General features: G+C 34.0%; 2 protein-coding genes and 1 non-coding gene across 3 annotated transcripts; 2 read left to right on the forward strand and 1 right to left on the reverse strand.

The window, feature by feature from the left end:
* Nucleotides 1–5,144, forward strand: LOC143578287 (electron transfer flavoprotein subunit alpha, mitochondrial-like). The gene is made up of 8 exons (XM_077061915.1): nucleotides 1–136; nucleotides 1,309–1,494; nucleotides 1,568–1,779; nucleotides 1,876–2,039; nucleotides 2,873–3,025; nucleotides 3,986–4,038; nucleotides 4,296–4,436; nucleotides 4,715–5,144. The coding sequence occupies exons 1-8, from the start codon at nucleotides 77–79 to the stop codon at nucleotides 4,790–4,792; spliced, it is 1,047 nt and encodes a 348-aa protein (XP_076918030.1). The 5' UTR covers nucleotides 1–76; the 3' UTR covers nucleotides 4,793–5,144.
* A 1,201-nt stretch (nucleotides 5,145–6,345) lies between these two features.
* On the forward strand, nucleotides 6,346–10,861 carry LOC143578288 (glucose-6-phosphate/phosphate translocator 2, chloroplastic-like). Its single transcript, XM_077061916.1, has 5 exons — nucleotides 6,346–6,944; nucleotides 7,501–7,726; nucleotides 8,601–8,823; nucleotides 9,024–9,237; nucleotides 10,426–10,861. Exons 1-5 carry the CDS (start codon nucleotides 6,465–6,467, stop codon nucleotides 10,435–10,437), a joined length of 1,155 nt encoding a protein of 384 aa, XP_076918031.1. The 5' UTR covers nucleotides 6,346–6,464; the 3' UTR covers nucleotides 10,438–10,861.
* A 5,540-nt stretch (nucleotides 10,862–16,401) lies between these two features.
* On the reverse strand, nucleotides 16,402–16,473 carry TRNAM-CAU (transfer RNA methionine (anticodon CAU)). The gene has a single exon. It is a non-coding gene; the product is annotated as a tRNA-Met (tRNA).
* Between the last annotated feature and the right edge of the window lie 3,951 nt (nucleotides 16,474–20,424).

Consider the following 20,424-nt stretch of genomic DNA (forward strand, 5'->3'; position numbering starts at 1 on the left):
ATGTATGTATGCGTTTTATTTATAGTATACGGCTCTAAACTAGAATCCCAGACTAGACGGCAGTGGCAGCAGTAAGATGTTGAGAGCTAAATACCTAATCACTCATTCTCATCGTTCAATTGCATCTTCCAGATACGTAAGCATTCATCATGAGTTTTTTTCCCAATTCAATTCTTTAAATTGTAATTGGATTTGCATTTGCAATTATTGATTCTACTGATTGATAAATGTTTACACCATATTTTGCTTATCTAATATAATACGCTCCTTATCATTTATGCTACTCCACTAAAATCTGTTGATCGTTGATTTATATGATTATTATTATTATTATTATTTCAAATTGCTCATCGATTTGGGTTTCGATTCAAGTTTTGGGTTTGCATGTGCTGCAAACCTAACTGCAAACCTAAAACGGGTCGGGTGTGTTCGGGTTACAGGCTAGAACGGTTCAGGTCAGAGCGGGTTGATTCAAAAAGGGGGTGTTTTGGTTTCGGTCGGGACGAGAGGGGTCGGATCAGAATGGGGTTTGGGTCAAAATGATTTGGTTTGAAAAGTTTTTTTTTTTAAATTACTGTACATTTCAGCATTGCTTCTGGTTTTCGGTACCGATTACATGCGTTCTGGCGTCGGTTACGTGTATGGGGGCTTAGACCAGTGCACTACACAAGTACCGGCATCAGTTACATGTGGTTAGCGCCGGTTACGAGCATTCAGGCGTTGGTTACACGCGCTAAATGACGGTTACGCGCATTCTGGTGCCGGTTACACGACCAGGCTCTGTAGGCGCTTAACTTAGCACTTGACGCGTATCCGGCTCCACATGAATAACCAGTGCCGTTTATGTGTGATGTCAGTTGCATGTGGCTAATGTCAGTTACGTGCATTCTGGTGCTCGTTGCACGTCCGGTATCATTTTATTCATTGATTTGAGCAGAAAGAGATGCACCATTTCACCCGTTAAAATAGCATCAACCCATTCTGACCCATTTCACTAGAAAAGGGTTGTCATCAACCCCCTCTGACCCGTTCTATGAGAAACAGCCACCCATCTCAACCCAAATCTTTTGAAAAACCTCCCATATCAACCCATTTTTGAGATGGTGGTTCAAAATTACCTGGCGTAATCTTATGTGATTAGTGCTCTATGTAGTTAACTGCAATAGTATGTCTAGGGGCGTTTGTAATTACTTATTTAAACAAGTTATCCTCATGCTTATAATCGGTTTATAACTTTATATAAAACAAAGATTGATTTAAAAATCCATCAAGAATAATCAATTTGCTTTTTTTTCAATATTCTAATAGCTTGGAACATTAGTGATAGCAGAACATGAAGGCGGTTCACTCACCACCAGTTCTTTAAGCTCAATAGAAGCTGCTGCAAAGTTCTTGAATAAAGACAACTCTTTATCTTTACTATTAGCGGGGGCGGGCCCCACTTTACAAGAGGCTGCTGCAAATGCTGCTTCATCTCATCCTTCAATTTCTCAGGTCAAAATTGCCCCTTGGAGTTAAAACACAACCCAAATCGACCCGTTCTAATCTGTGTTGGTTCATTGCTCAGGTGCTGGTAGCTGATTCAGATAAATTAAAAAACCCGTTAGCAGAACCGTGGGCCAAATTGATCCAGTTGGTACAGCAAAAAGGTGACTATTCACATATTATTGCTGCTGCAAATTCTTTTGGGAAAAATATTTTACCCCGTGCAGCTGCGCTTCTTGATGTGTCACCAGTTACTGATGTAATTAAAATATCAGAATTGAAAACATTTGTAAGGTATTCATCACAACGTTTTGTATTTGACCATAATACCCGTATAGGTTTGTGTTTCTTAATTACTTGTGTGCTTTGTTTTCTTTAATATTATGACAGGCCAATATATGCTGGCAATGCTCTATGTACTATTCGTTACACGGGCTCGAATCCGTGCATGTTGACCATCAGGTCCACCTCTTTTCCAGTAGGCTCAACTGCACCTGATTCTAAACCCAATCCTGCCCCTATACACCAGGTTGATTTATCTACGTTTAGTGAAGGTGTGTTAATTAATTCATTTCAATTAGAATCATAGTTTAGCGGCGGAACTACAGGGGGGTCAGGAGGTTCCTTTGACTCTCCGGAGAGTCAAGTCTTCATAGTGAGGAGATTTTTTATATTCTTGACCCTTCAAGATTATTAGTAGAAAGATGTCAAGAGTGAAAAATAACTTGAGAGAAAGAAGAAAAGTAGAAATAAAATGATTCATCGGAATTTTTCCTCCTATATGTGAACCAGTCCGAGTGATAATGGAGAAGGGTGAGGAAGATGAAATATGAATAGATGATGGGTATTTTTGTAATTTAACCTGTAAATAAGAAGAGTCTACTGCTGTCAAAAGTAAAGTACTCAATGTCATTTAGGCTTTTCTCAAATTAATAATGATAATAATTTTAAGTAATTCTTATTTTACTAGCTTATTTTTATTTCGTTAGTAATTATAATTTACAGTTTGAAAAAGAGTAAAAGGTGTCGTTCAAAAAAAATTAGTTTTAAAAGGTCAACACATTTTTTGTTTTGTTCATTCTTTTGTTTAATTTAGATACCTTGCATCACTAAATAATTACTATTATTGTACACTAAATAATAAATACATACATGACGTGATGGAGACCCCCCTCCCCCGGTTAAACGTTTCTGGTTCCGCCACTGATCTAGTTGTATAGATTATCACTCATATAGAAACAAGTTAATTCATGCAAAATGTGTGACGGTTCAACCCAATCCGATATGTTTTGATCAGTTACCCAACTGGGCTGACACACCCGTTATGCATATGAACTGTGAGACTATTAATGTCTGTTGCTAATATGTTGATTCTATGTGTTGACAGATTGTAGTTCTAGACTTGTGAAACAATCCACTCAAGATTCAGAAAGACCGGATCTTGGAAGTGCTCATGTTGTTGTTACAGGTGGACGAGCTCTCAAAAGTGCTGAAAATTTTAAGTTGATTGAAAAACTTGCTGAAAAACTCAGTGGCGCAGGTTTTTATTCTTATTCATATTTCCATCTTGTATTTCAAGTGGTTTTATGCATAGTTGTTAGCTGGTGAATTTAGTGAGAACTGAGAACTGCTAGGCCTATAAATGAACCAAACAACCAGTGAAGCGCTCAACGGGAAGTTTGTTTTCGTTTATTTAATATTAGTGAGAACTGCTAGGCTCGTAACGAAACGGACTTCCAGTGAACCGTTCAACGGGAAGTTTGTTTAAGTTCGTTTATTTAATAAACAAACTACATGAACATGTTCATTTAGTTAAAGTGTTAAACGAACGAATGTGAACAGGTGTTCATTCATTTATGCTCGTGAACGTGAACATTCATTTATATTCGTACATTTACATTCATTTATGTTTGTTAGTTTACGTTTGTTCGTTTATGTATTCATTTAATTTTAGGCCCATTACAGTTTAATCTAGTTCATTAAATTATAATATCACCCATTAAAATTTAGTCTAGTTTGTCAAATTTTTAGGCCCAACAAATTGATATTCACGTTTATTTCTCAGTTATGTTCGTTTACATTCGTTCATCTATGTTCAATTATATTCGTTTGTTTATGTTCATTTGCATTCGTGAACCATTCGTCTATACTGTAAACGAGTGAACATAAGCATATTCATTTTCTTAATGAACGAACAACTTAACAAGAACAAGAAAACCCCCGTTCATTTAATTGTTCGTCTTTGGTTAAAGTTAAACAAACAAACATGAATATGTCCCCTTGTTCGTTTGGTTTGTTTACAGGCCTAAGAACTGCTACTCACTTATAAGTTATAACTTCTTCAAAAACATATAAAAAGTATACAATATATGTATGTATGTCTATAACATATACATATCTAGTAGGGTCAAGTTTATATTTATCTTTTCAAAAGTTTAAAATTCCATACGCATTCTTTCAATCATATATTCGCTTTCAAACACTACTGTTGTTTGTGTAGTTGGTGCCACTCGTGCTGCTGTTGATGCGGGATACGTTCCTAATGACCTCCAGGTGACATTCACGCTGTTTTTTTTTAATCTTTATAAATTACTTATGTAAGAATTTCACAGGATCTAAACAAAAATGTCATATTTAATGCATACATTCTCTCAAGTCATTTATTTACAATACTGGATTTGTAAACAATTTTACATATACAAGAATTTTGAAAATGGACAAAGGGTTTTGGGTCAACCCTGCCCTAACCATTTAAATCTACCTATAGTTATTTCATTTTCATTGTTTCCTGACCCACCTGTTTATGTCAGGTTGGTCAAACGGGCAAGATTGTTGCTCCAGAACTGTATATGGCTTTCGGTGTCTCTGGGGCCATCCAACACATAGCAGGAATGCGAGATTCAAAAGTCATTGTTGCGGTCAACAAAGACGCTGATGCACCAATTTTTCAGGTTATGTTTCTTTCATGTTATAATATTTATATTCTTGTGGTTAATTTCTAAAGGTTCATAATTTACATATGTTCTAGTTTGTTTAGTATCATATAATTTAAAACACTTAAGAATGCATAGTTTTCCATCTTATAGTAAATAAAGTAAAATCTTCATTTATTTTGTGTATCATGAAACAGGTTAAAATGATAATTTAGTGTTTTGAAAGATAAGTACAATGTATTATGAAATATTAAGGATATATATATGTTATTGACTTTTTTTTTCTCTAAATGCAGGTTGCTGATTATGGTCTTGTAGGTGATATCTTTGAAATAATACCCGAGTTGTTAGAGAAGCTTCCGGAGAAAAAATAAGTCTGTTCGACATTCAAAATTGACTTTTATGAAACACTGTAATTGACTAACTGATTTATGCGCCGGATGCATAGACAACTTGTTTCTCTTGCAATGAAAGTCGTCCCTTTTATTTTTTCATCGATTTGTGCTTGTTTATTGTTGCTGCGGTTTTAGAGATTACATAATGAACGGGTCAGACGGGCTATGTAACAAGGTAATAAGGTCATAACATGTAATAATTATGCAACTATGCAAGGTTGAGCCGTATTGATCCCTAAACATATACTAATGTCTTCTTTTAAATTGTCTGTTAGAATATAAATACTCAGTACATTGTAAAATAATAAATATTCATTTGATCATTGCCATGTGTTTATATCATTAAACACATATGTTTGCTAGTCTCATGCCGTTTGGACTTTTTTTGACAATAAAAGTCTAAGTTACCTATGTTCGTTTGAACTTTGAACCATGAAAATCAAACTAACAACCGAAAATAATTAGGTATGGTTGTACATCTGACTCGTCTAATAAACAGGTAGTGTTTGTTTCTTATATCAAAGCCACGTTTTTAATTTGGCTTAATTTTGTTCATAAGGAGATGGGGGCTCCTAGTTGATGATTGATGAAGGTACATCCTTTGGCATATGCTATTATGAGGTTTCACCTAACCAACTCTCCCCACCTTCAACATTGAAGAGTCACCTATCAACTATTAACAAAGTGTGAATCCACTTGCTAAAGAATTAAAGTTGTTCATTCTTTTGGGTTGAAGATATTTTTTCATTTTCTTAATTAATTTATTTCTACACATTTTTCTAATAGATAGTTCTAATATATTTTTATCGAGAACTAAGTTGCACCTAATACAAAATAAATAAAACGTGATAGTTCCGGTTTAAGTAAAATTCATATCAAAATGTAGTTAAAATTAGCGAATTGAGTTTTAATAACCAATTCACAAAAATTGTCATCAGCAGTTCTATCCCCTAATAAATAATTTACTGTTTTTTTCAAATCAAGATATTTCAAATTGTTTTGAAATATCATAAATGCAAATAAATGAAAGTTGAGAGAGAGAGAGAGAGAGATCGTATAAACATTTTTTTTTTGAATAATTAATCAAGAAAATTTTATTAAACAAAATATACGTGTCGACCCAATTGCTAGTCCAACAAAGTTTACCACCGTCATCATATAATTACACCCAATTCACTTTAGCACCCCATTTCTCACAGCCTATCTCTATCAAATACGCCCCACCTCTCTCTAAGTAATGCCTGAACGCCTTGATCTATAACGCACTCATAAGTAGCTCAATGATTTTAACTTCACTCGATACATTATTCACCTTGATCTCCGTCTTCCTTTCAAATACCACACAATTTATATTCTTTTAATAAAAATAATATTACATTTTAAATAAAGGAAAACATCAAAGAAAAAGTGTATATGAATATTCAAATCATATATGGCATGCTAATTTCTAGTCCCCTTTATAAATTCTTGATCAAAATAGGACTTATCTGATTCCTATTAAAACTCTATATCTACACTATACACACCAAAAAACCAAAATCAAACATCAAGGGTTTATTGTTTATCAAATCTTTCAATTCTTCAACAAAAAAAACCCAATCTTGATCTTATTATCATATTCAATCCTCAAGCTTTTGATCCCACATTCACCATGATGTTCTCTTTATCCTTAAAGCAATCAACTTTAACACCAATTCCCAAAATCACCAATCACCGGACAATTTTTCCGGTGAAATCATTCTCTTCACCACCCAAAATCAACAAACCATTACATGTCTCTTCAATCCAAACATTTGGGCCATTAGGCCCATTGCAATCTTTAAAACATGATGATGATCATAGAGAGAAATCAGTTATTATTTGTAAGGCATATGAAGCTGATGGTGAGTTTGTTGTTGAGAAAACTGAGGCTGCAAAAAGGGTGAAAATTGGGTTTTATTTTGCAACATGGTGGTTCTTGAATGTCATTTTTAATATTTATAATAAGAAGGTGTTGAATGCTTTTCCATACCCCTGGTTGACTTCAACTCTGTCTCTTGCTGCTGGATCAGCCATCATGTTAGTCTCTTGGGCTACTAAAGTTGCTGAACCACCCACCACTGATCTTGATTTCTGGAAAGCTTTGTTTCCTGTAAGCAAGTTTTGATCTTTTTAGGGTTTATGATATGGGGTTTTGATTATTTGTGAAGAAGTTGATTTGGGTGTTGTGTGTTGTGTTATATTTAGGGTTTATGACATGGGTTTTGTTTCTTGGTTCTTTACTATAATTTAGGTTATTTATAATTATTTTGATATTGGACATGTTGAATGGGCTCATACATTTGTTCCCTGTAAGCAAGTTTTGGTTTTTTAGGGTTTATGATATGGGTTATGTTTAATTGTTCATAATTTGATTTGGGTATGTCATATTGACTTGTAAAATACTAAAAGTTAGGTAATTTATGATCATTTTGGTATTTGACAGGTTTCTTGGCCTTTTTGGCTCACACAATTGTTAAATGTAAACATGCTATGGTCTTTTTAGGGTTTATGATCCGGGTTATGTTTAATTGTCCATAATTTGATTTTGTTTTAGTTTATGCATGTTAATCTGAGATGTATGATATTTTTTTTAAGTTTTGCTAAAGTTCATAAATGGGGTTTCTTTCATTTGTTTTTGTGTTTGATAATTAATTGATATATACCAGGTTGCATTGGCACACACAATTGGCCATGTAGCAGCAACTGTAAGCATGTCTAAAGTTGCTGTTTCTTTCACACACATAATCAAAAGTGGTGAGCCTGCTTTTAGTGTGTTGGTTTCAAGATTCGTATTAGGAGAAGCGTTCCCGATGTCGGTTTACTTGTCTCTTCTACCAATCATTGGTGGTTGCGGTCTTGCCGCCCTTACGGAACTCAATTTCAACATGACCGGTAATTACAGAACTTGAATTATTAAAGTATATTTTTTTCTTTTGCATAAAATATGTACATACCTTTTCATTTGTCTTGTTATAGTCTTTGTTATTTTTGTGTGTCCCTGAGTCATTAAGACTTAAGAGATGTCTTTGTGTATCTTTTGGGTCATTTTCATAATTGACAAGTTTGTTTTATATAAAAATTCAACATAATGCAGATATCTGACATTTTTATGAAAAATTGTGGCCTGCACACGAACAGAACATTTTCGTGTTGGTTTGTTTAACTCATAACCAAACAAACGATTGAACATGAACAATTAGAAGAACGAAGTTTCTTGTTCGCGTTCGTTTGTTAAGAAAATGAACATGTTTATTTATGTTCATTCGTTAACAATATAAACGAACAGTTGACGAGCGTAAACAAATAGTGTGTTGGCCCTAAAATGTTATTATCAATTTATTACTATGCCTAAAGAATTTAAATAAATATATTAACGAATGTAAACAAACAAACGTAAACGTACACTTAAGAACATTAATGAACAAACGAGACATGTGCTCATGTTCGTTCATTTAAGTAAATGAACAAAGAAATTTGTTCACGTCTGTCGTTTCTTAAATAAACGAACTTCCAGCGGAACCAATCACTGAACATTCAGTTTTTTTACTGGCCTACATGAAATTGACCTTTTCATATAAAATATTATCAATTTCAACAGTCTGTTTTTTGCATAACAAATGATACAAACGGGACACAGTGTCATCTTTTAATAACTCTGGTATACATAAAAATAGCGAATACTACAGGACAAACAAAAAAGAACGTTGGTATTTTACACGAATATAAACCTTTTTAAAACAGTTCTAATTTGCTGATGTTTTTTTAGGTTTTATGGGGGCTATGATATCCAATTTGGCGTTTGTGTTTAGAAACATATTTTCTAAAAGAGGCATGAAGGGGAAATCTGTTAGTGGGATGAACTATTATGCTTGTTTATCAATGTTATCACTTTTGATCCTTACACCATTTGCAATTGCTGTTGAAGGCCCAAAAATGTGGGCTGCTGGATGGCAAAACGCCGTCTCTGAAATCGGGCCCCACTTTATATGGTAACCATATGATATCAACCTTCTATATTTGTTACATTCCACTATAGTGTGCTTAAATGAGTTTAGCTTTTGTTGTATTTGGATCAACAATATTTGGATGCTCTAATGCTCTATATGTTTATTCATTCTTTCATGTTTGTTTTATTTCTTAATAAATTGCTAAAAGACGGTTTTATGTGGTTGATATTTGTGTGTTATAGGTGGGTGGCAGCCCAAAGTGTATTCTATCATTTGTACAATCAAGTTTCATATATGTCACTTGATGAAATCTCTCCATTGACATTTAGTGTTGGAAATACAATGAAACGTATATCGGTTATTGTTTCATCTATCATCATTTTCCATACTCCGGTTCAACCGATCAATGCGCTTGGAGCTGCAATCGCCATTTTCGGAACTTTCTTGTATTCTCAGGTACCTTCTTGCTTTTATTCTAATTACATTTTACATATAGTTTCTATCTTTTGCATTTTCAACAATCTTAAAAATGAAATTAAATTCGCTAGTTTGATAGTATTATGGCTCGTTGGATCAGGGCATCTTTTATCTCTAACGATCAAACTGGTAAATTTTTGAAAATTACCTGAAAATGTGTTGAACAGGTTGAAAATCACCCAAATTGTATCTTAAAAATACATAAAACCTTGTAAATCGTTTATTAAAATTTAGGCTGTTTATTGACATACTTTGTGAAAGGGTTGATTTGGGTTATGTTTAGTTAAACACATAAATTAAAAGTAGAGTATTAAGTGTCAAACACAATGAATGTCGCCTGAAGAGTAATTTTTTAATGCATAAAACAAAAGGTTATATTTTATATAAATAATATATATTTTTGGTGATCGTATATGATGCTAATTACTACAAAATGTAAAAAACAAGTGTTTTATGTTTATCTGCTAATTTTACGGTGAAATATATTGTTTTCAGTAAGCAGATTCAGATTGTTATAAACCAATTATTCTTGATGGCTTCAAAATTACAAGCATGCCCTTATGGAAAAATAATTTCAAGAACTCGAATTTATAAAATAACAAGTAAAGCAATGTTTTAGGCTAGATGTCATATCATACCCGAAAGCAAAACCTTCAGGCATCTGAAATCCTTTTGTCATTCTTGGTTCTTGAAAAAGATGCAAGAATCTAAAGATTCATGAATTTTCCTCAAAGCGCCTTGAAATACCCGACTCCATGGAGGAAAAGTTATGATTTTTTAGATGCTTTTGGTGTTGAATTCAAACTTTATTGTCAATAAGTGACTATTTATATCTTTTAGAAGAAATTTGGACAAAAACAAAAGAAATCTTGATAATAATTCTGCACCACTACAATGCGATAAGGTTAGAGCCTGGGATATGTGTAAGTGCATATATGCATCTCTTAGTGAAAAATGTATATTAATTCGTCGACTGACTGTTTTTGTATAGAAGTTGCATGCTTGACCAGAAAAGTCAAACTTTGTAGTTGGTCAAATGGGTGGGTTGGGCAACGGTCAAAGGCCAAAAACATCCATTTACTCGCATTATCCTTCTGTCTTTTTGTTATCTTTTTATGGCCTTCTTGTGCATTTACTTATAATATCTTTTTTGTTTAATTTGAAAAGTCGAAGCAGTGAAGATCGAAAATCAAAGATTGAAGATTTACAAGGTTGTAGGGTACAATCTACATTCATGATTGCAGAACAAGGTGAGATAGCAGATTGTAGATAATAAGAATGGATGAGCATTGATTGTTTAGATTTTGTAGAAAGGACTAGACTTTTTTGCCCCCAGGATTGTGGGTGGTAAGAGAATTGAGTTTTGGATTTCTTTTCAATAAACTTGGGCAAATCCGGTATTAGTTATTTTTCGTAATGACAGCATCTGATTATTTGATTGGTCTACAGCCTTCACACAATGATCTCTGCACCAAAAGATTATATAAGTTTCTTAATGCAGTCCCATTTTACCGCAGACATGTATGCTAACTGCATTCAGTTTTAATTAAAGTTAGAACTTGCATTGCAGCACTGTTTAACTTTGAAATGGATTTAATTTGTCTGTTTGAGTTTTGTTTTCGGTTACTATGCTTAATTAATCACTTAATTAGTCACACTGTTGGAGGTTAGTTTTTGAATAATCAGAGCATCTCCAATGTAAACTCTTTCGAACGCCAATAAACGCGTCACACCAGCTGCTACATCAGATATCACCCGTTCTTCAAATCCCTTCAACGGGGTGCCCGTCCCCTTTTGTGTCGCTGCCACGTCTTCATCCACTTCTTAGCAATGGAAATTATGGAATGTACTTAGAAACATGCTTTCATATATGTATGATTATAAAATTGGGTTTATACATAAAATACTACTTTCTAATACATAAAATATGATGCTTTAAAACATATTTTGAGTGCATGTTATGTCACTTAACAAGTTTTAGACTTTTTAGGGAATTACCCCATTAATTATGTAACCTTTTCTTTTATACACTCAAACCTAACTTATAAATTGTATTTCACACTTGTAATTTCAATCCATAAAAATTTTGAAAGGTGGAGTACAAAATGTCGTGATCTACTAACATAAGGCGAAGACAACATGATCCACCACTAACATAATTGGGTTGGGTTGGGGGTAGATATAACTAAAGAGCAGTCTGGTGACACGATAATTTGGGGACAACATACCGTGGCGACGGGATAGCCTAGACAACCATCGCCAACGACTAATTCCGACCACGTGTCTTTCTATGATTTGTCATACGATTTAATCAACAAAAGATAAGGCATATTCGTTTAAAAGTTGAAATGCATGGATCATATAAATACAAAAGTTAGAGTTTCAATGACCGCAAAAGTTATGACAAACATGTGAAGTAATGGCTAGAAAAGATCAAGTTCCAAGGAGTGGACTTTAGTATGAAGTTTTATCAAGATGATATGTTAAAATTTCAAGGACTTGGCCATATTATTATGATCACATTGCCATATTATTATGATCATATTGATCAGTAAGTTAAGGTTAAGAGTGAGATGCAGATGAACTTAGAGAAGAAGCTCTAAATTTAAACAATACATTCACAGTTTATGATAATAACTAACATAGATGATACATCATACATACCAATGTAAGGCAAAAAACAAAATATGAAATTATTAATCTACTGTATCCTATTCTATGACTGCAATTATACTTTCTTTGAGCTTTGATAATTAAATAGTTACCCAATGTAACTGATTAGTTATAGTTTGTCAAAACTCTATTGATAACCGACAGACGGGTAATTTTTTGTAAGCTCTAAATCATCTTCTGCTGCTATTTCAGGTTGACATTTCAGAACTCAAAATGTCAGCAGTTACTCAAAATCCAGGTGCCTATCCCCTAGCTGACTTATCTGATCAACTCAATGAAGAATGGAAGTAGGCGCTTGTACACTCCGATGGAACTTTGAACAAAGCTGGTCTCAAGAGGAATATCGAGGCAAATAAGAAGATTGCACATGGATTTCTTCAAGGGTTCAAAGCAAAGTACCCTGAGTTTCGACTTCCTCAACTGAATCCAGATGCTACACCAGAAGCAACCGTACCAGTCGCTGTAAGTAAATTTAGAACTAGACCTCTAAACGAACACGAACATGTATCTTGAACACATTTATGTATTCATGTTCGTTCATTAAGAAAACGGGCATGTTCGTTCATTTAAAACCTAAACGAACAGTTCACAAACATACACAAACTTCCCGTTGAACATTTCATGAACGTTCGGTGTGTTTACAATAGTCTATATCTAGCATTAGAATTGAAATGACACAAATGATACTTTTGTTCAGGCATCGTCGTCTGACGAGGAAAGGAGTTCAAGCGGTGGCAAGAGGAAATTCTCGTGGTTAATACATGAGTGGGTAGGAAATACAGATGAGTTAAATGCCCGTGAAGCAGATGGTACACTAAAACCACTAAAGGAATGTACTGGTTCTTTTCAAGAGAATGGTCACCAGATAGGTCCAGATATCGATGTCCCTGAAGGTTTGATTACTAATGAAATGAGAGAATTCTGGAATGCAATGTATGAAATAAATGTGAAACCTTACTATGATCCAGAAGAGTTAGCGTTGGGTAGTCTCCAAAAGAGCGAGTATATGATAGTGCCAAGTAACTGGCCAGTGGATGAGTGTCCTATAGCGTCTATAGGTGCAGGCTCGGATGTTTACAAGGTTCCTACCCCTACGAATGCTGCGGTCTATGCTTTAGCCAAGGAACAGGCGAAGGATCTCAAGTTTTCAGATGATGATCAAATCAAATGGGCTCTTTTAAGGTTACAGGCGTTTAAATTGGGATGGTTTGCACACCAGAAATATACCATGTTCAAACCAGCACCAAATGGTAGTAACAAGATTATGCTTGATGATGAGAAGAGGATTCGTGAACTGATCGCGCATGTTTACGCGTTATGTTCCTTTCTACCGTTTATGACCGAGTATCATTTCAGAGCATTTGGAGTTTCATATAACAAGACAAATTCGGCTGACTATCTGAATAGAGCACAAGATCTTGCAGCTTCAGCATCGTTATCTGATTATCTAAAATACATGGATCCGGATATTCTCCATGGTAAAGTGCTAGCGTGGATAGGTGTCAAGAGACCTATGCAAGTTCTGCGAAACACGACTGCCATAACAAGAGTACCAAACTCATTCCGGAGTAGAGCATTTGCAGCGCCAGCTGGTCAGGCAATTATCTCAACTTCTATAGCAGTAATCAAGTCGATCAAAGCTGCAGGTTGGTGGGATGTTATCAAACAGAACGGAGGCTACGATGATTCGACTCTCATTAGTGTGGGCGCTGAAATAGCAAGGAATCCATGGAAGTTCCATCCGATGTGCCATGTATACAGAGAGGAACCACCTGATGGTGATGAAGCGAAGCAGGTCGAAGAAGCGAAAAGGTCGGGTGTAATGTTTGCTCCTGTTTTGCAGGCTTATGCTGAAACCGTGATGAAGGATACGCCTTTGGGAAGGATCAAGGCACTAAAGAAGCATGCTGATGCAAACAAGGTTCAGTTCATAGCTGCACGGAAGCTCTTTGTGAAAGCCGCTAAAACCCCAAGTGTTATGTTCCAATAGTGTTCCCATTTTCATCTGTTTTTGTTTATCTTCTATATGATGTTTTATGAACTTTGGTCCACTGTTTCTGCACATTTAAGTTGTGCAGTTGAAATTGGATGATTGTTTGTTGCAATTAAGTTGTGTTTTTAGGGCATCAAATTGGTGGATTTGAAAATGAAACTAGCTTGATATCTAATTTTGTTCATATTTTACGGGTCGGGTTTCGAATTCAAGAATTGAAACCAAAATCTACTATTGATTCCAAGGTTTTAATGGATCCACCGTTGGTACAAGTCTTAAAGATAAAGTACAAGCACATGAAGCAAGTCCGAGTAAAACACAATACAAATGAAAATCCCAAACCCGAAAAACAAAAAAAAAAGAAGAAAAAACTAACTGAAGCCCGGATATAAGAAAAGGTTCTTACATAGTTGAAGTTGTGGATGCAAAGTGCAAAAGGCCCGACCCGATAACAAATCGGTTCAAGAAGCTTAATATCTCAAAGCTTCAAGAAAACAAAGGCTAAGTTGAGAATCCTTTCGGTTTTTTGTAACTTGACCCTGAAACTAATTTAGGCCCATTGATGTTATCCACCTCAATGGCTGAACAAATGCTTGGCAAGAACTTGTTCTTTCTTCCACCTTGTGCATTATGCTTCCGAGAGCCTACTTCGCGTTTGTTAAAGTACTCGATCTCTTTCTTTATAAGCGATCCAACGGTTCCTTTTGTACCGATCTCAACAGGATCTGCAACTGTTTTTATGGAAGAAGATTGTAAATTTGTGGGAGAATTGGACATATTTTTTATTGATAAGATATTTATGAATTTGAATCATGCCTTATAACTTACATAATTATATCCATGAGAAAAAAATGGATCTTGTATTTGTGAAGAAGATTGGTTGATGATGTGTCAATGTTTTCTTCATTGATATGCATGGTGATGAACATTAAATTTTGGACCAACTCTTAACATGTGGTTCAACTATAAAAAAATAATAATAATTGATTTTAATCCATAAATTAAAAATAAGGAAAACAACATATTCAGGCTATTAAATAAATATGATTATAAACATGTTTTACACATACATGAAGAGTGGTATGATTTATTACATATATGTTTGCTATTGATTGTAGATTTACAGTCACACATATAGTTTTTATTCATTTATTACAAAAGGTTTAATGAATATAAATATTTTTTTTTTGGTATATGATAGACAAGAGAGTTACGGGAATTCTCTCTCTATCACAACATTTCTGGGGAAAATAAAATGGCACACTTGCCAAAAATTATTTATTTTGTATTTTTATCGGATGATTCACTTACGGGTCCTTTAACATCATGTTTATGTTCGCTATTGAAGAGGTAGATCACGTAAACTACAAAGAAATAACACATTAGCATGATGTATGTTGTGTGTTGCATGTTCCCTATGACCCTACCGCTAAGGCACAGTCACGAGAACCAATTATATTGAAGAGGTAGATCACTTTTATATATTTGTTATAAAAGTGTCAGTAAGACACGTCCATGTGATGGATGACAATTTTCAACACCAATTATATGTTCATGTCTCCTAAATAGTAATTCCTTTTGTATATATATCTACCTCATGTAACCTAAGAATATATATCATCAACAAAGTTACTGAATCATATATTTTCCTATTCTCTTGTTTCTTTATTATCTTCAAGTTCTCATATTACCCTAATAAGCTTGTTATAGTTAGGGCTAATATCATAACAATATTTGTGAATTTCACATTATTCATTTCTTGAATAGTTTTTTTTATATTTATAATCATATGCATTTTGTGACATGGATTTATAATTATTATTTGTTGCCCAATATAAAGTATGTAAAACACTAAAAAGAGTATACATTTAAGAAGAAAGAAAAATTGTTGAGGGCTTACGACATTCTTATGTAAAAGTTATGGGCGTTAAACGGTTGAGTCACTAATCTAAAATGTTTACACGAACCCTAACACGACACCCAAAAAACCATAAAAACGTGTTAGACACATATCTAAGCAGGAGTGCAAGACGCGTGTATTTCCAAAATAACATAACCAAGTCCGTTCAACTGAACAATTTTTAAGTTCTCTTTTCATATTACCACAACGAAATAATCAGTTAAAAAACACAAATGTCTTAAAATTCCTCTTAAACTATGGAGCTCGTCGCCCGTTTCTCTTTTAGCGTTTTTAACATTAAAGTTTGACAAAGTAATTAACTAATAATTCAAATTTTAAATACCAAAAATTTACATGAGTAAATTTTCAACCAAATTTACATGACCCAAAACTAAGTAAAATTCAGCTAGGTTACAATCAAAACACACAAACTTTTTATTAGATTTGTGTCAGGTAACTTTATTACATGTAAGATGAAAGTGAAAGGACCAAGTTGGTATTAGTTCTATAGATAACAAAATGGAAGTTTTCAAGTAACTTGCACAAAAATTATCTTTCGGAAGCCTTTCTCTAAGAATATCAGAGCCAGGTTTCGATCCTGGGACCTGTGGGTTATGGGCCCACCACGCTTCCGCTGCGCCACTCTGATTTGGTGATCATCAATGGACAAATTATTTATATATAATCAATTAATCATATTTGATGTGTTTCCAGAATCAATTGCGTCAGCCACTAGTTGTGGGTCAAGAACCACATGTTGGAATTTACGGCAGCCAATCTCTCGATGATTTTGATTGTGATGATGTCCCACTTACTCCCTCTTTTTGATACACGGGTTAATAAAAAATATATAATAAAAAATCACATGTAGTACACCGGGTAATAATAAAATAAAAACGATAAATAATTAAATGATAATATAAACAATTACTAACATTTTTGTTAATATAATAAAATTACCATTAGCATACACGTAATATACATTAGTGTTTTGTAGTAGTTAACAAACGTTACAAAACTTTAAAGTTTTCTATTGGTAACCTTTCTGGAGACTATATATATATGTGCCATGGTGTACAAAGTTATATAGAAATTTGAATAGAACTCTTTAATTTCAAACCAAAGTAATAAAATTTGAGAAGTCTCATTTCATAAATTGGATTTAAGCAAAGAACCAAAAGGATATAACTAATTTATCTAATATTGTGTTGCATTCGATAAACCGATACCAATGTTGATGAATATCGATTGAAACACATGTAAAAAAGGATAAAATCAAACAAACCTTGTAATTCCATTGTAGAAGACAAATGCAAAAGCAGACGACGATCGTTAACTTAATATGTATGGTCTAATCGCATTTATACTTTGAATTAGTGTATAATCATTGTAGAATTAGGGTTAAGAATTACATAGAATTGTTAAGTTTAAGCCTGAAGGACGGAAATGGAATTGCTTTTGACATAGTTTGATTGTTTACATAGCCCGCCATATGTGAATTGAGCTTTAATTTTAATAAAAAGGAAAATATAAAAAAAATGCCAAAATGTTATGTGGCAATTTAAAGAGATTTGATGAAAATTATTTTAATGAAAAAAAAATGTCATGTGGTCATTTAAAGAGATTTGATGTAAATTATTTTAATAAAAAAGAAAAAATAAAAATAATGTCAAAATGTCATATGGTAATTTAAAAAGATTTAATAAAAAGTATTTTAGTGAAAATGCAAAAATAAATAAATTGTCAAAATGCCATGGGGCAATTTTAAGAGTTTTGATGAAAAGTATGTAAAAATTGTTATTGAAAATCCACTCTTTTATTAGATAGGTAGAGATGTTCAACCCCTTTTTTTAAATCTTATTTGGAGTTCTTGATTGTATTATTGGTCAGGTTTTGCTTTTTTTTTTTGAACGACTAACAAAAATTTTATTAATCAAACTTGCAAGACGCTAGAAACACTATTACAACCACAAACACCTAAGTACAAAAAGCACGCCGCCAAAAGAACAAGAAAGACACAAGTAATGAACCACACCCCATTATACAATAAACCGCCACTAATCCTTCCAAGTAAGACCTCTTCTTTTTCCCCTATTTTTTATCCAAAGAAATCCTAACACCTTTATTTCCTCCATCAAACTTACAAGACGAATTGGGCTTCCCTTGTGAACTAACGCATTCCTCCTTTTCCACAGAATCCAAGTCGCAATCAAACACACCGCGTGGAAAGCTCTTTCCTTTTCCTTTGGGAACTTCGAAAACTTATGAAGTTCTAAAACATCCCGAAAGCTAAAAAGGAAGAAGGCTGGTATTTTACACCATTGCGAAACCAAACTCCACATACACTGTGCAAGGCCACACGACACAAACACATGTTCAACTGACTCTTCTGTCTCGACACAAATTGGGCAAAGAAGCGATTGAACCGGGACATTCCTTTTATTCAAAGCGTCGAAAGTTGGCAACCGACCTAGGACTGCCCGCCACGCCACAAAACCCACCTTTTTTGGGACCAATTTGTTCCATTCGAAGACATAATTAGGGGTTACATAGGGGATCAATTGAATTCTATCCTTCACACTCCCAATCGAAAATATCCCAGTAGGGTCACAAGCCCAAACCACCACATCCTGACCCGATACAATTAAAACCCCTTAACACAACTGAAGTAAATCTTTTAGTTCCTCAAATTCTACCAGTTTTTGCTTATTAAAGAACCAATTTTTGCACGTTGATTTCATTAATAATTTCAATTCCCACTTAGACCGTCCGTAGTCGGCTCGTTTTGAAGGCGTTTTAGCCTATATCGTCGGGAGCACACCGCCCCCCCGGCGTTTTGGCTTTTTTTTAAACGTTATACATATAACGCGTAGAATGGCTCGAGTTTCAAAAAAATACCGTTGGGATAGCCGTTGGATTGAGTCGTTGCAATTAAAAAAAAAATTAACTAAAATATACACTATAAAAACCAACCTAAACCTCATTTTTTTAAAACTACTCTTCTACTTCTCTACCAAATATAACACAATTATTTCTACTACAATACTACCAAAATGTTTCCGAATAACAACCAAAATGTTCTCGGTTTCGGTCAATTTTCCCGTCAAGGCAACGCAAGCAAACAAAATCCACAACCGAACCCATCTACCGCCTCGATGCCAACCGTACCCGTCCCTCAACCCCCGCATCCGTTCAACGCGCAAATGGTCGCGTACATTGCATTTTTAGGGGTGGAGAGTTATAACTAGTCATGATCTTAGAACATTATGGTTTTTGGAACTAGAAAAACTAAATTTGGGAATTTACAAATAAATATTGTTTATTGGATCAATGATTCTTGGAACTTTTATATCTTTAGAAACCTATTTTATATGCTTAAGACAGCTACATTTGGGCCCAATTGAATTGAATTGTACTAATCTTGTTCATGTGCTTTGTTTTTCGTTGTTTTGATACTTTGTGTTTGTGACACCCCAAAGTAAAGTGCTATTTCGAAATCAAATGGTTAAAGACTGAGTTCTAACTTGATACTCTGTGAGGACATCAAGGATTTTATTTTAAGTTTTTTTTATCCAAAAGGCATGATTTGATTTCGAAACCTAAAGTAAAAAATTATTGTTATTGTTATGTTATGGTACTTGTTTTCTGTTAGGGTGGATATACGATGTAGTGTTAGTGTTATTTTTAAGAGAGATTTGTCATTTGATGTTGATTTGGCTTTTGAGAAATGTTTTTTTAATAGGGAATATGCATTTGTCATTGTGATAATAAATGAAAATGTAACTGAAGGTGCAAATTGTAACAGGTTAATTGAAGCGAAACCAAACACTACTCGAAATGGAAACCGGTTATTAACCAGTATAGGATAAACCGGTTTGGTTAGGAAAAAGTCATAGGTCATACTTCATAGACCGGTTAAGAGATCAAGCATGAACCGATTATAAACCGGTTAACATAAACCGGTTTTTTTAACAAGTTAATAACCGGTTAACCTGTTATTACTGTTATAAAGGAAAACTAGCCGTTTATGACTGTTGGGAAGCGGCTATATGACCGTATGAGTCTGTTAGAACTCAGTCTTTAACCATTTTAACCCCCTAACTTAATATAAATAGGTGTTGTGCGTTCATGTCTTATTACATAACTTCTATAGCCTTTAGAAACACATAACACGCTCAAAAATATGAACGCTCAAAATCCTTAGCTTCTTAGCCCTCTTCAATGGTACAATCTCAAAATTCCATTGGCGGTGCTTCATCACGTGAACCAACTGTGGTTCGAATCGTTCCAACTACGAGAAATCCCAAAATTATTAAAAATCAAATATATTAGTGTAATAGTGTGTCTGGTTTTTCTTTCTTAAATATTATGTGCTTTGTTTTCTAAAAATTCAAAAATAGATAAAAAAAAAGTATTTATGAGTTTAATTTATGTTGTTTTATTATTTAATTGATTTTTTTATATCTTCTTAAAACCGGCTATAGGTTAGCCAGTTCGGTTATTAACATAATCGATTACACTGGTTAGTGGTTACTGATATATCCTTCCAAAACTGGTTAGGAACCGAACATGATTTAACCATTCACTAGCAACCGGTTTG

The sequence above is a fragment of the Bidens hawaiensis genome, unplaced genomic scaffold (assembly GCF_021521415.1).
Source record: "Bidens hawaiensis isolate Kalapana, Puna unplaced genomic scaffold, B.hawaiensis_p1.1 tig00029115_1, whole genome shotgun sequence".
Taxonomy (NCBI): Eukaryota; Viridiplantae; Streptophyta; class Magnoliopsida; order Asterales; family Asteraceae; genus Bidens; species Bidens hawaiensis.

Coding starts and splice junctions, on each gene's coding strand:
- LOC143578287 (XM_077061915.1), top strand. CDS start 77: ATGTTGAGAGCTAAATACCTAATCACTCATTCTCATCGTTCAATTGCA. Junction 1,495..1,567: donor CTCATCCTTCAATTTCTCAG/GTCAAAATTGCC, acceptor TTCATTGCTCAG/GTGCTGGTAGCTGATTCAGA. Junction 4,437..4,714: donor CTGATGCACCAATTTTTCAG/GTTATGTTTCTT, acceptor CTCTAAATGCAG/GTTGCTGATTATGGTCTTGT.
- LOC143578288 (XM_077061916.1), top strand. CDS start 6,465: ATGATGTTCTCTTTATCCTTAAAGCAATCAACTTTAACACCAATTCCC. Junction 6,945..7,500: donor TCTGGAAAGCTTTGTTTCCT/GTAAGCAAGTTT, acceptor GATATATACCAG/GTTGCATTGGCACACACAAT. Junction 8,824..9,023: donor ATCGGGCCCCACTTTATATG/GTAACCATATGA, acceptor TGTGTGTTATAG/GTGGGTGGCAGCCCAAAGTG.